General features: G+C 43.7%; 1 protein-coding gene across 1 annotated transcript in view; it reads right to left on the bottom strand.

Moving 5' to 3' along the window:
- The window catches only part of LOC124799169 (synaptic vesicle glycoprotein 2B-like), a 340146-nt gene extending 324796 nt beyond the window's left edge, over positions 1-15350 (bottom strand). The window contains exon 1 of the mRNA XM_047262707.1: positions 15326-15350. Coding sequence (XP_047118663.1) covers positions 15326-15350 — 25 coding nt within the window. The remainder of the gene's footprint in view (positions 1-15325) is intronic.
- Positions 15351-15642: the final 292 nt, after the last annotated feature.

Raw genomic sequence — 15642 nt, 5'->3', positions numbered from 1 at the left:
ATCTTCATTTCTTAATTTTGTGGGAAATTAATACTTGGCTCAATTTTCATATTTTTGTTTAAATATTTCTGTGGGGACGATATTGCTTCGTGGCTTCATTTCAATTTAACGATATATGGCTCCATTTACATTTTTATTGACACATTTTCACGGGAAGGTTACATTGTCTTTGACCAACCCGCCCTGCAGCAACGTTACCGATTTAATCTGCAGCTGGCCAGAAGTAGACTGCTACATTCTGCGTCTCATGAATGAATGGAACTTGCTGCACATATCCAAGTGCACAAGATTTCTCCAGATGCACGGATGTGAAAGAGGTTAGCATCCCTTATCAGTGTACAGTAGTAGATTAGAGAGTACAAAATTGTTAAGGCTTTCGTGACCACTTATTGCCTATTGGCTTCTTTCTCGGGTTCTTCGGCCGACGTTCATCTAATGATTTTACTTACGTTTCGCCAGCACGAGTGGCTGCCATTGTCAAAGCTTCACCCTCCATTGCCGGTGGTGAACTGAAGCCGAGCTCACGGCCGCAGACTATATGTACCTGGCACACCAACATCCGAGGGCTTCTCTTGGTCATTTCCGGTGCGGTTCTCCTGTTGCTACCTGCGACGGTCGTTCGCTGCAGCCAGGATTCGTTTACCTTAAGGCTTACCTCTTTCTTGTTGAAACTGTTCGCGTGTTTTTGTATTTCTACAGCTTCTCTGAACAAGCGCGTGTGATAGTGCTTGTCTACAGCCAGAACTTCCGTGTCGGCGAATTTTATAACGTAGTCGAACTCACTCAGTGCGTGCTCTGCCACGGCCGATTTCTCCACCTGCCCCAACCTGCAATGTCGCTTATGTTCTTTGATCCTGGTGTTGATCGATCGTCCAGTCATTCCGACATAAACTTTTCCGCATGTGCATGGTATACGGTATATTCTCGACATTGCAAGTGGATCCCTTTTTTCCTTTACCGATCTAAGACACTCATTATGTTAAGACATCCAGAGTACAGTGCCGAACATCAGGTTTTGCAACATGTTTGCCCCTTATGTTTGCCCCTGATGGGTAAGCAACCAAAAAATTGGGCAGTATGCAGTTAGCCCTACTACTTACAGGAATATACGTAATGGATATACGAGGTCATAGACGCGTGGCTGACGACATATGGAAGTTAGGGTCTGGCCGTGAGTCATGCACAGATAGTCAAACGGTGAAGCCACTATTGGGAATTCCGCGTTCGACTTATTGTGTGGCACAAATTTTCATTGTCGTCACTCCATTCTACAGCTGATGGTTGTCCTTATTCGCAACTGTGAATACAAATAATGTAGTTAAATGAGTGTCTTCATAATTAATTTCAGTTACAGTGACAATATCATAGACTGCTAAGAGATAGCAAAGTTATTTAGATTTCGTCGTATTAGACATAGGGCATCGAGCGCCACGAATTCAGCTGCTATCACAAGTTATGTATAGTTCATATCATGATTCTTAATAAATGTTGTTTGCTACTTCTTATGCTGTTGCCATATCTCTGTCCCAGCGCCACCATGTCAACCAAGTGTCCTATCCGATAGTTCTAGTATGCAGTCTGCAACACATTTATTGACCCTTTGAAGGAATTAACTTTTCTGCTACCAAGGATATTTGAGATGAATTGAGAGTGACATTCAGTTACAATAACCCAACATTGGTGATGAGGCAAAAGTTTACAAATTGTTAACCCAATAATGGCAACGAGTAGTCAGGATATTCTCGTAAATTCCCAACCCTGACAACGTAGCAGTATGAATTCACAGTAATCTCGTCAACAAGGGTTGACAAGCAAGCAGAAACGTTACTGGAGAAATGGTTCATGGACTAAGCAGGAGCCGGCCGCGGTGGCCGAGCGGTTCTAGGCGCTTCAGTCTGCTATGGTCGCAGGTTCGAATCCTGCCTTGGGCATGGATGTATGTGATGTCCTTTGGTTAGTTAGGTTTAAGTAGTTCTACGTTCTAGGGGACTGATGACCTCAGATGTTATTACGACTGCATCTCTTCACCGCTTTGGGCCCTCACCATTCATGAGGAAGTGAATCAAATTCTAACTGATGTTCCGAATGGAAAGTTAAAACGGCTGTTGAAAAACAATGAAGATTTTTGTTGTTGCTGCTGAAGCAACAAGCAGAAGTAGTAGCTACAGGGCACATATTATACTGTAGTGAACGCGGTGCCGAAATTTTGCAAAGAACGAAATTTTCCGTTTGCGTTAAAAGATAAAGCAAAGCAGAAACTCGACCGTCTAGAACAGAATGAGTTTATAGAAGTCATAACCAATAGCCAATGGGAGATGCTGATCGCAGTTTTACAGAAATCGAGAGGCTCACGACACGTTGGTGGAGATTTCAAAGCGACATTTAATGTTCAGCCTACTATTGACTCATATCCTATTCACAGGCTGGAAGAACTGATGTCAAAATTAGCTGGTGGCATGTATTTTTCGAAACTGGATCTTGAGGAAGTATATTTGCTGATCCCTTTGGATGAAGACATACAGAGATTTATGGTCTCTGCCACTGCAAAAGATTTCCCTCAGGAATAGCCAGCACACCGAGTTTAGTCTAGCGGCATTTACAACAATTAATTCGGAAAGCTCCGAACGCTGGGACTACCTTGGTGACATGATTGTCTCAGACACAACTCATTATGAACCCTTATACAATTTGCAATCTATTTTCAAAATTTTATAAGCAGTAAATCTGAAACTCCAAAAAGTTAAGAGTATCTTCCTTCAAATGCCTAGTGCAATGCTTGGGACGCATCAAGCCGACGTCACAATACACCGATGCCATTAAAAACCTTCTGGCTCCTAAGGACGTCAAGAAATTGCGTTCCGTATTAGGACAAATACATTATTATTGGTAGTTTCTTCTTCACACACTTCCATCAGTGAACACTACAAAGGTTGTTATGTAAAGGGACCACATGGAACCGGAGCAATGAATACCAACGTGCATTTAATAAACTGAAATAATGTTTGCTTGACGCCAAACGTCTTACGACATATGATCCGAACAAAATGCTCACAACTGCTGCAGATGCTTCATACTATGGTATAGATGATGTTCCGTTGCAACGGCATCTTGATACTGAACGACCAGTTGCATTCTCTACAAAGACTTTAACGGTGGCACAAAGAAATTAAGGTCCAGTCGGGCAGGAGAGTCTCGCAATTGTAATACCTGCAGTCGAGAACTTTCGTGAGTACTTTTACGGGTGTAGCTTTATCCTCCTCACAGACCTCACTGAAGTGAAATATCGTCCCAGATCTGCCCCCCCCCCCCCCCTGGTGGGAAGTTTGAATTTTGGCGGGAAAGTGCTACGCCCCCCCCCCTCCCTCAGAAAAATGCTGGGAAGTTCAAATTCATCACCCTCCCCTCCCCCAGAAAATGGCGGGAAGTTCGAATTCCAACAGGATAACGCATCAGACCACTGTAATCTCCACTAACCTAAGAAAATCGTGGGAAGATAGGTCACTTGGGCAACCTCCACCAACCTAACCCCTCCCCTCCCCACCCCTCCCCGGAAAATGGGGGAAGTTCAAGTTCCATCAGGACAATGCAGCACACATAAGAAAATGGCAGGAGAGAAAGGACACTTGCACTACCTCCACTAACCTAAGTTACCTCATCCTAGGAGCTGCTGGGAAGATTGAATTTTGGTGTATCTCTACTAGTACTAAGAAAATGGCGGGAAAGAACGGGCGCCTCCACTAACCTAAGTCATCCGACTGCCACCTCTTCCTAGGAATTGGCGGGAAAAAGCCTCAGTTGATCGATCATTTGGAGGGTATTCGAGTGTAGTGTATGGAATATTGTTTAAACAATTTTGACATTGTGTGGAATATTGTTTATTTAAACAATTTAGGGGATTCGAGGCATTGTACGGAATATATGGAAATTGGTGGAGAGGAAGGATATCATAACGGGAAATTCAATGTTATATTGTTTATTTATAAAAAAAAAATCAGTTTTTTTTGGGGGGGGGGGTGGATTTCTCTCGCTCATCATTGTCTGCTGTTTGGAAACATGTAGGTCTTGCAAGAAGCAATTACATGGGGCAAACATGCGGCATAACCTAATGTTAGGCACTGTACTCTGAGTGTCTTAACCTAATGTTTGGGCCCTGTCAGTACTTAACCTATTGTTCCGTTGACTGTTTTTCCATGTCACTCCCATTTCCTTAAACTATTGTACATAGATAAGGAGTGCTAAGCTCCTCGACATGGTCCCATCTCGAGAAAACTGGTGCACTTGGGCGGGTTAGGACTCGGCAAGCTCTATTCATTCATGAGACGTGGAGTGTAGCGGTCTTCTTCTTCTGATCAGTTGCAGATTAATTCGGTATCGGTGATGCATGACAGGTTGGTCAATGACAGTGTGAGGATGGTTTATCACTCTCTAATTTTACCCTAAGACATCGGGAATGCTATGTGACTCCCATACACAGATAGAGGGATCGTAAATTAAGTACTATGCTCGAGGTCTTAGAAATATGTAGAGCGTTGTCTGGTATACTTTGATGATTTATGTGTTCCAGAATTAACAGTGAATGGGTGTACTGGGCAGTGATCTATCCATGTTCGCAATTATACTAACAAAGTAGAGAAGTGTTGATTTAGCTATGATACTGAAATTAGGAAAACATGCTGTCACATGATTGGCCAGTGTTGGAGTTAGTGTAAAATTACTAAAACTGTTCGCGCTATCAACTGTGTTGCTTAATATTACAGTACAGTGTCTTTTCCATCCCATCCGTGCATTGGTGCGTTGTTGGTTACCACATAATAATTGACTGACAAGTCTTGTTTGAGCTGGGGAATGAGTTTTGTGGATGGGTGACTGCTTCTGGGGGTTGCTAGCAGCGAAACAGTGATCACGTACCTGAGTGCAAAATGAGGAATCACTCGAAGTGGAACGCAGAGCCATTATCTATTCCGTCATTGTGACAGATGAGTTTAAATATAGTGGTCGTCAATAGCTTTCAGACATCAGTTTGGAAACTCTCCACAACGCAGCCAAAGTCTTCTACTTTCCTTATGTTGTAAATGTCTTTTATTTAAAATCATCCACCGTGTGTCGCGTATTGTCGTGCTTACAGTAACAAAATTATTTACACTGTGCGATGTCTAGTTTTCTGTGAGAGGCCGTCGATCATGTCGTCTTAATGTCAGTTTATAACCTGATACAGGCATCGAAGTCGTGGCAGAAAAAAAAGAGATGTTTGGTGTTGTACAAAAGCGTGTTAGAAGAAAGTGTTTGAAACAGCTAAACAGGACCAGAGGGAGCTTCTCATACGATAATTCATCTTGAGTATAGGTCAACAAAACTTAAAGTGGTCTCTGGGGTGCCTGTATATTCAGTAGGATCGTGTCATACAGACAGCAGCAGTAGCAGTAGCAGTTGATGTGAGGCTCTGGGTACACCGTTAGGAATGTTTGGATGGGTGCACACTACGCTCTTCTGGGGAAGAACTGTGAAATTTCTTTCTCTGCGCTGGAGGCCCACCGCAGCCATACGTAATTGCATCCGCATTGGTGCCTAGGTGACTTGTAAATAGGATGAGCTTTTATAGTTGCTAATTTTTCTATGTCGGAGGGGTAGAGAATAATGAGGATATCATGTCTAGCTGATTGATCTGAATGGACGTGGATGTGTAGTACTTGTATCTAGTTTGGGGACGTAAAACATTGCTCGCATTTCCGTCGAATGGTCAAAACACGCTCCTGTTGCAGTAACTCTGGTCGTGTTGGATATATGTTTCTCCAAATTGTGCTCAGTTCCGACTTAAATTGGAATGAACACTTGTGGAAAGCTGTACAGATGGGTGCAACTGTAGGTTGTGTAGGGTGTGACTAAAAGGAGGTTGTAATTTTACTGTAGCAGACAGGTTCGAGGAAGGTGACTCGTTTAGAGATAAGAGAGTGCCTGAAATATGATTCGCTTGTGGGTGTGAGCCTATGCAAGTATGTGCTTGAATGGGAAGACCTGATTCCAAATGATGGACATAATTTCTAACATATAGCGTAACACTAGAGATCTGAGAAGCTAGTGTACATTTTTCACCTTAGGACCTCAATCGGCACATCATCTAGTACTACTGTTTGTGCTCCTTCTCAGTCAGTCATGGCCCATAACTCAGCAGATATATCACGGAACCTCTAATATGGTCTCAAGATAGAATGCGATGGACATAGTATAGAATTATCCGTTTGAGGGAGTCGCAAATACTTCTTACATACCACGTCCTTAGCCGAATCACTTTCAAAGTTCATTGATTTTATCACGAGGTTGCATCGTTGGCTGATAATACATATTCGTACGATCACTGTCATGGTATTTGTCCGGAAAACACCACCTCATTCAGTGGTAATGTCGTACCCCGATTTGTAAAGCGAGTATAGCATTTAAAATGGTTACTTGTCTGCACCTGTAGCACAAAGACAGCTTGTGACAGTAACATGCAGTAGCTGTTGGGATAGAGTTTTTTTCTTTAACATCTGGTCGATTAAGGTGGTAGGACTCTCAAGAAGAACGTAAGAGACATGCACACCCATCGTTGGTTTTCGGTCAGTATTATTTCGTATCGTAGGCGAAGAGTAATTGACGAAATATTATACTTAGTACTAGTGCTGGGTGCGTGATATGTTCCCATTTGAGCATCAGGTTTATAAAGTATGTGTGTTTGTGTAAAGGAAATGACTATGTCCAGTCGTAAGGTGGGTATGGATTTGACTTGGAGTACTGTTATAGCAAAGGGAAGGGCCAGTCGTGAGGCAGGTACAGATATTTGTTTCCAGAGCCACCGCCTTCGGTAGGGTGTATTTACGATACTTCACTCATTGTCGAATGACGTTCAATTGAGATCGCGATCGTAAGATGGGCGGCTTTCGTGATCAAGCGGAAATTTGAGAAGATGGTGCGTTTGAGCTGTGTTATTCTCTCCGATGTAAATTGTTCTGTTGACTGCTTCTGCACATTTCGTGTCTTTATTTAGTTGAGAGAAGATCAGCTGTGGTGCGTGCATTGGCATGTGGAAGATACGTTTGCCTGTTGTCTAGACATGGGAAGGACCTTAGTTGGCTTGTAAATTATATGGATGATTTGGAGTATGTTAGATCAGCGAGATCGGTATTCGCGGGTGGAAATATGATTTTTCATGTGTTTGTTTGTAGTTAGTCAGTGGTCTAGAGCACACTCCACGTAGCTAAAGTTTCGTGTTTGTAGAGAAATGATTTCGAGTCTATATGTCGGGAAATATGTTGCGTTAGCGAACGGTAGGACGCCGCCTAGTGCTTGATATGGAGAAGTATCACGAAAATGGTATAATATTATCGCGAAAATACGTGTGTTCTTGTAATCGCCGAGTCTGGAGATGTGTATAGAAAAGCGAGCAGGCAAGGAATAAGAGACAGTATCGCGTTAGTGTCGAGGAGAAACGATCGTGAATCTGTAGAACAGTTCTGAGAGCGACTTTGGCCCACTGATATAAAAGGGATTATTTTGTATGGTGGGGGATATGAACTGTATGTTTTCTAGATCGACATGGTACTCGCTGATATATTGCTGGGATGGTGATCGGTTTCACACTCCAATATTCTTGTGAGTCTGGTATGAATTTGACGATCTGTAGATAATTTTGCAAGGTTTAGTTGTCGGTGCGAAATAGTGATCAGTGTAAAGTAGTTTATTACCGTTGAATGTTGCGTCTGTAGAAAGAAAGAGAAGGCTGACAGTGCTTCCCTAGGACTGAGGGGCATCGTAACATATAGCCTGTGTGAGTGTAGGCGTACGATAATTTTGTCGGGTACTGTACAGATATAAATGATAACTGCACCCTTTGTGTAAAAGGTGTATATATTGTAATAAAATGTGTATATATTGTTTTGTAATAAAATGTGTATGTATTGCATTGTAAAGTTAGTATAGTTTGTGTTATGGCATGACTAGAGAGGATGAATGTGTATCCTATTGTGAGAGATGTATAAATTCAGCACATTGATAACGACAAGAGTATGAGAAAATTATATGCGCTATAGATACTGAAGCACAGTCGTCAAGAGGAGACATTACCTGTACAATGATTGGTGTCAGACTGTAGCAGCAATCGTAATATTTAATTGTAGTTACAGTGGTAGATATATTCTGGGCTTCCAATATTCTTGTGAGTGTGGTATGTATTTGATAATGTGGAGACAATTTTGCGCGTTTAACTATCAATGCAATTTAGCGATCTGTGTAAAATAACCGCTGGAAGTCCGAAAAGAATAGGTGGATGATGCTTCGATACCGGCAGCATAAGTAATTCGGCATGTAAATTTGATAAGAGCTCGATTCATTGCCATCGTTTGTGCTGGGATATAGGAATCTCTACACAGCGGAGGGAACGTTTGCGTATGTTGAAATCTGGAAGGGTAAGACGTTAGGAGCTAGGAAGACTACATTCGGCGTTATTTTTGTAAAGAGGTTCTATTAGGGCAAGAATTTCCGTGCATACAAGCCGAGAGAAGACGAAAACAAGTACAACAGAGCAGGTTAAGTATTTCTAGGGGACTATGGATTTTACTAGAGTTAGAGTTGGTTATTATTTTAGACAGCAATTTGGCTTGAGTATAAGATTTCAAGATTGATAACGTTGCTAGATGCGTTTGCGATGGTAAATCGCTATGCACGGCGAAGCGTCAGTCAAACGTCACGTATGTTCTGTTACGATCGCTAAGGAGAAAGCATGTTCTACTATTGGATTTCTGCAGCGTCTTCGCCGGACTGTAGTTAGAGTGAGGGTAGCGAGGATAGCCTCAAACGAGTGGTCCTTCTTGGAGGGCGCGCTCTTGGTAAATAAGCCTCAACTCCTGTCTGGTCGCGTCATCAATGGCGCTTACGTACAACTATTGCCTGCATTCGGCGGCAACTTGCGGCTGCGCTCCCACCCGATCTCGTTAGCATGTGTGTCTAGGTGAACACGTATTTAGATAGGGATTTCTCAGAAATGAAGTATGAATGAAATGTATCCGCCTCATGCTTGTGGGACCATGGCGTGGGCCTGTGCGTGGTTTGACAGCTGACTGCCGCGCCACGTCGTTGGGGTTGTCTGTGTGATCTACTGGAGAGGGGTTGGCGGAGGGTGCTTGCGTGCATTGATTGAATTATTTTGCGAGCAGGTCTGTAGGCTGTGCTATGAGTTATTTGGACAGTTTACGAGTGCTGAGCGTGTATAGACATAACTGTGCTGAATTATTTAGGAGGAGTGTGAATGTCTGTACTTAAATTATTTGCGTAAATTAGGAGTTGTTTGCTTGTCTGCAGACTGTGTATTGTGACCCCAAGCATAACATGGCGAGTGTTTTGCGTCAGTGTGATAAATATGTTCGATCCCTAAATAAAATGTACCAAACTAAATAGAGTGCACTCCCTCCTTACTCTCCCCAGCAGCCCAGCGCAGCCATTTTTCTACTACAGACCGGCATCTCGGATTAGGTCACAGGAGGGATGACAGTAACCTGTGGTGGCAGTAATGTGTACTAGGTCAGTTGGAGTCTAGATCTCATGGTGGAGACATTGATTGCAAAATAAAAACGTACGATCATAAGAGAGAGAGAGTCGTTTTCCCGCCATTTCGCCCCACCACCTTGGATTACGTGATGCACTATGCACTTTAGTACACGTTAGTGCACGTTAGCCTAAGGTCATGGGCTGGTAGGGTGATGTGGCGGTCGGTTGAGGATCGTAATAGAGACTTTAACTATTAGATTCCAAGTCTAGGTGGGTGTGGCATTCGTGAAAATTGATTCCAAGTCCTAGGTTCTATGAAGTCGAGTCACGTGACTACTGCAGTAGCCAATAGGAATGCAGCATTCGAGGGCTGGGGGGTGCTAGGTCATGAATGAACACTGTGCTCATAGTGGGAAAATGTGGGACTTCTCATTTGATCATTGAATATTGAAACTGTAAATTTAATTATTGAATATGATTAAAATAAAAATTTAATTAAATACATAGTTAATTAATCCATTAGATTCGCGATGTGGGTGTTGCTTTAGTTAGAATATTTACAGACTATGTCCGGCGCGAGTATAAAGGTATAGGATGGAGGCTGTGGTGTCAGCGGCCGCTCACTTGTGGGACACTGACGCGGAGTGAGAGAGAGAGAGAGCAGACGATCTTGTGTCACCACCCGGCATCACGGTAGCGGCCTCTGGCGGTGACGATATGAACTAAGCCAGTTGGGCTCTGGAGCTCGTGGTGGATACACTGGGTGCTGCCATCTTGAATGACAGCACTTCGGTCATGATCTGACATCATGGTGGCGGCCTCCCATTAACTACTGTACCGCTAACACCGCACTGATATAAAAAAAATTTTGCAAATTAATTAATTTTGCCACTGCATTGTGTTGCTTCTCCAAACTACAAGCTGGTACTACAGATCTGCGTCTTTCCCCAAGCTCCCATATTGTCTTTTATACTACCTCAGGATCAGGCTTCGTTTCCTTTGAATGATCCTAACACATTCTTGAGTTTCTCCCGGCGTATTTGATAATCAAAATATCCACGGGTATGCTGCCGGTCTATATTGTCCAACGGGCACAATATTTCGGCGATCATACATGTCGCCATCATCAGGTGAACTGACGGACTGAGCTCCTGTGAACGTGCCGGCACGGAGATCCGTACGCTATGGCTGCTCAGTTCCCTCTGAGTAGCCACAGCGTACGGATCTCCGTGCCGGTACGTTCGCAGGAGCTCAGTCCGTCAGTTCACCTGATGATGGCGACATGTATGATCGCCGAAATATTGTGCCCGTTGGACACTATAGACCGGCAGCATACCCGTGGATATTTTGATGATCCTAACACAGTTCTGTCCCAGTAACTCAGCTTCACCTTTTTCTATACGGGTTGCCGAAGGTTGTAGATGTAGCTTTCTCCGACTTCTACTCAGTTCTGACTTACATTGGAACAATCACATGCGCAAATCTGTAGGGGTGGGAGTGCAGAGTCTGAAGGGTTGTTGTAAGATACAAAGGGGCTACCTAAAACCACGTTGGAATTTTTCTGCAGCAGGTAGGTTCGAGAAAGGTGGCTCGTTTTCGAGATATGTGAGTGCCAGAAGTACGATATGGCATCGAGACAGAATGCGTTACAAATACTGGAGAAATGTCTTGTGGTGGTGGCATGAGGGGTTGAACATATCTGTTTCATACCACACTCCTTAGCCGAATCACTTCCAAAATTCAGTGATTTTATAACGAGGTTGCATCGAGGGCTACGTGTAAGCGCACTGCTATTTTGATAATGTACACTCTGGTGGTCACCATCTCGGTCTTTGTCCGGATAGAAAAACCATGTCATTCGTAGCTAATGCCATATGTGGATTTATAAAGCCTGTATAGCTTTTAACGAGGATACTTGTGTGCATCTGTAGAACCAAGACTGCTTGTAACATTAACATACAGTAGTTGTAGAGATCGGGTTTTTTAACATCTGGCGGATTGTAAGACGATCGCTGTCCCGATATTTGTCTGGAAAACCCACGTGATTGGTAGGTAACGCCATACGTGGATTTATAAAGCAGGTATAGCCTTTAACATAGATACTTGTGTGCACCCGTAGAACCAAGACCACTTGTGACAGTAACATATAATAATTGTTGCGATCGAGTTTTTTTAAACATGTGAGACGATTACAGCTCTCTTTCTAAGACAAAGTGGTATCGCTCACTAGAAAAACTTATGAGACATATGCACACATCGCTGATTTTCTCTCAGTATTATTCTGTATCGTAGGTAATCGGTTATTGATGAAGTATTATATTTAGTAGTTGGGGGTGAGTGATAGGTTCACCTTGGGCATCAGGCTTATAAAGTATGTGTTTGTGTTCCGAAATATGCAAAGGAAATGACTATGTCCATTCATAAGGAAGGTATGTATTTGACATCTAGTACTCTGATAGCAAAGGGAAGAGTATGGCCGGCCACTGCGGCCGAGCGGTTGTAGATACTTTAGTCTGGAACCGCGCTGCTGCTACAGTCGCAGGTTTGAATCCTGTCTCGAGCATGGATGTGTGTCATGTCCTTAGATTAGTTAGGTTTAAGTAGTTCTAAGTCTAGGGGACTGATGACCTCAGAAGTTAAAGTCCCATAGTGCTTAGAGCCATTTTTGGAAGAGTATGTCAAGTCATAAGAATGGTACTGGTATTGCTATTTCCAGAGCCATAGCTGTCAACAGGGTGTATTTCCGATACTTCACTCATTGTTGAATGTCGTTCAACTAAGACCGCGGTCGTAACATTTAGTTGTAAGTACAGGGATAAAATATATATGTGACTGATTTCTTAGGACGATTGATTCTACCTGTGCATGCTTGGCCCGCAACGCCGGTGACCTGTGCAGGGGTGATTCACGTTTCCCTTTAACAGTAGGAGCAGTCTGAATGGAGAGGCCTGTTGGAGTGTAGGAATGTAGATGAATTAACGTTTTGTCCTCTAGACTACCAAATAGCGAACTAATACTTAGTATGTGTTGCATAGCTTTCATAATCGCATGGAAATTCGAGAATGAATATGGAGGTGTGTTTGTGCTGGACCGTTATTCCCTCCCACGTAAATTGTTCGGTTGACTGCTTCTGCGCATTTCGCGCCTTAATTTAGTTGAGGGAAAATCGATTGTGGTGCGTGCATCTAGCATGTGGAAGACACGTTTACCGGATCTCTAGACATGAGAAACACCTTAGTTGACCATGTAAATTAAAGGGATGAATTGGAATCTGCTACATCACCGAGATCGGTATTCGCAAGTGGAAATATCATTTTTCGTGTGCTTGTTTCAGGTTCTCACGTGAAGCTCTTTGCAGGCGGGATAAGTGCGATTTTCGTAGATTAGTGGAGAAAACAGTGGTGTGATGCATTATCCTGTTGGAATTTGAGGTTCCCGCCATTTTTCTGGGGGAGGGGGGGGGGGGCGTGGCACTTTGCCGCCAAAATTCAAACTTCCCGCCAGGGGGTGTGGCAGGGTTCAAATGGCTTTGAGCATTATGGGACTTAACATCAGTCCCCTGTATGGCAGGGGATATGGCACTTAACTCGTGAAATTTTAATAACTGCTCTTCAATATTGTTAGGCCAGGTTCTTACAGGTATGATGATATTATTTGTTTCCCTGGCACCCAGTAAAAAGCGAACAGTGCTGTCAGATTGGCTATTGCTAAAATTGGACTGCAGTATTGTGAGTGCGATGTTCAGTTATATTCCACTTAATTATGCGCTCGATCTCTTTTCTGATAGCCTCCTTTTCCTTCCATGCCATTGCGTATGATGTGTGACACTAAGTTTTACCTTCATTTGATACACGTATCCCTTTATTACACGAGGTTTTACTTCGAAGATCAGTGACAATTGTTTCAATAGATCATGTTCTTGAGTAAGTGTGGCCGACTCTTCAACTTTTTTGTGTACATTGTACGGGGTGGTCGGCTTCTTCAAATGTAGTCCGCCGCTCGTGGTCTCGCGGTAGCGTTCTCGCTTCCCGAGCACGGGGTCCCAGGTTCGATTCCCGGCGGGGTCAGGGATTTTCACCTGCCTCGAGATGACTGGGTGTTTGTGTTGTCCTCATCATTTCATCATCATCCAGGAAAGTGGCGAAATTGGACTGAGCAAAGATTGGATAATTGTACGGGCGCTGATAACCACGCAGTTGAGCGCCCCACAAACCAAACATCATCATCAAATGTAGATCGTCAAACGTTTCGTGTATATATTAAATATCAGGATATATCAAATGAATATTAATCTTGTTTGTCAGTTGCTATGGACATTCGCCTTTGTTTTCAACAAATCAACTGAAGCAGGTTCTTTGTATGACACTTCCTGAATATTCCATGCTTTAACAGACAATTAACTGTTAATTTTTCGACTGGTAAAAATGTGCAAGTAAATATGTTCTCATTTAGGCTAATGGGTAAACAAGTTTGCAGACTGACAACGTTTGATTTTCTACCCAATGCAGTTATAATGTGACAATTTTGTACTGGTAAAGTAGGCAAACTGAGTTTTTTCCACAGCTCGTCAAACAGACTTCGCAAAATCAAGTTCTTCGCTGCGCCAGTGTCTAGCACAACCTGTACGTCTGTGTTGACAATTTTGCCATTTATGATAGTTTGTACTTAGTCCTCTAATCCTTCATCTGTATAAAGATCATCCCTCATGTCATTTTCCTGATCATATCTTATAAAATAGCTACTCGAAAGCCTTATGCTCCCGTCACGGTCGTTGGCAGGGAGCAGAGGTGGGGAGTTAATCCCTCCGTCGGTTGCATCGGCTATATGTATCATGGGTTCAGAATCATGCCACGTACGGTCTTGTATTTGACCAGGGGCTGCATGACCGTGTTCTGGGTTTCAACCGTTACCGTAACCACTCTTAGTATTGTAGTTACTCGGTGGTTGATTGTTACTATTATCGAAATTTTGTCGTGCATTGCCATTCGGACCATACGCATTAGTCCATCCATTATGGTTAATACGGTGTTGAGGACTGCGGTTTTGCTGACTGTATACGCTGCCGTTACGGTTACGGCCTCTGTTACCGTTCCGTCGGTAGTTTCCGAAATTACAGTTCTCACTATACATCTGGGGTGGTGCTATGGATGATACGCTTGTTGCGCATTACCATTTTGATTGCAGTGGTTGCTACCATTATTGTTGTTGTAGCTGCCCCCACTGTCATTATTGCCATTATTTTTGTAGTTATTAAAATCTCCATTCCCAGGCGCGCAAGGCTGATTACGATTGTAATCGTTTTTCTTAAGGCTCCTTTCACATATGAGATCAATGGAATCGACTACAGATAAGAAAATACTCTAACTCGTAAGTCGGAACTGCGACCAGTTTTCACGTTAGTGGAGGTAGCCGAAGACGCGTATTTTTCCGCGATTTTCTTAGGTTAGCAGATATAACCGTGGTGTGACGCATTATCCTGTTGGAATTTGAACTTCCCGCCACTTTTCTGGGATGGAGGGGGGGCGTGGCACTTTTCCACCAAAATTCAAACTTCCCGCCAGAGGGGTGCGGCGGGGGATGTGGCATTTACGTCATCAGTGATGTCATTTGGGGTGACCTATTTTGGCGTGACGTGCTGGTCTAGGGTGACCTACTTTGGGGAGACGTCCTGGTCTGGGGTGACCTACTTTAGGGCGACACCATCGCCGCCATCTTGGGGGTGTGTCTGTGACGTCATCGCTGCCATCTTGGACAATGGTACTTTGGGGTGACCTACTACGGGGCGACGTCCTGGTCTGGGGTGACATACTCTGGGGCGACGCCATCTCAGCCATCTTGGGGCTGTGTCTGTGACGTCACGGCCGCCATCTTGGATAACAGTACATTGAGGTGACGTCCTGTGGGACCTACTTTGGGGCCGTACCCCTGTAGCCCCCTTACTGGAGACCAGTGAAAACGTGTCTGGAGACGCTCTGGACAGCAGTGGGATACCAGTCTGACTGTCACCCGCAATATGGTTCGATAACCACGAGTGATGGTCTGGATCATTTCATTTTGTAGCGGGATACCTGCAGTTGTCATCCGCAGCACCCTTACAGCACAGCGATGCATTGATGATATTCTACA

This window comes from Schistocerca piceifrons, chromosome 5 (genome assembly GCF_021461385.2).
Source record: "Schistocerca piceifrons isolate TAMUIC-IGC-003096 chromosome 5, iqSchPice1.1, whole genome shotgun sequence".
Taxonomy (NCBI): Eukaryota; Metazoa; Arthropoda; class Insecta; order Orthoptera; family Acrididae; genus Schistocerca; species Schistocerca piceifrons.
This window is presented reverse-complemented; position numbering and strand designations above follow the sequence as displayed.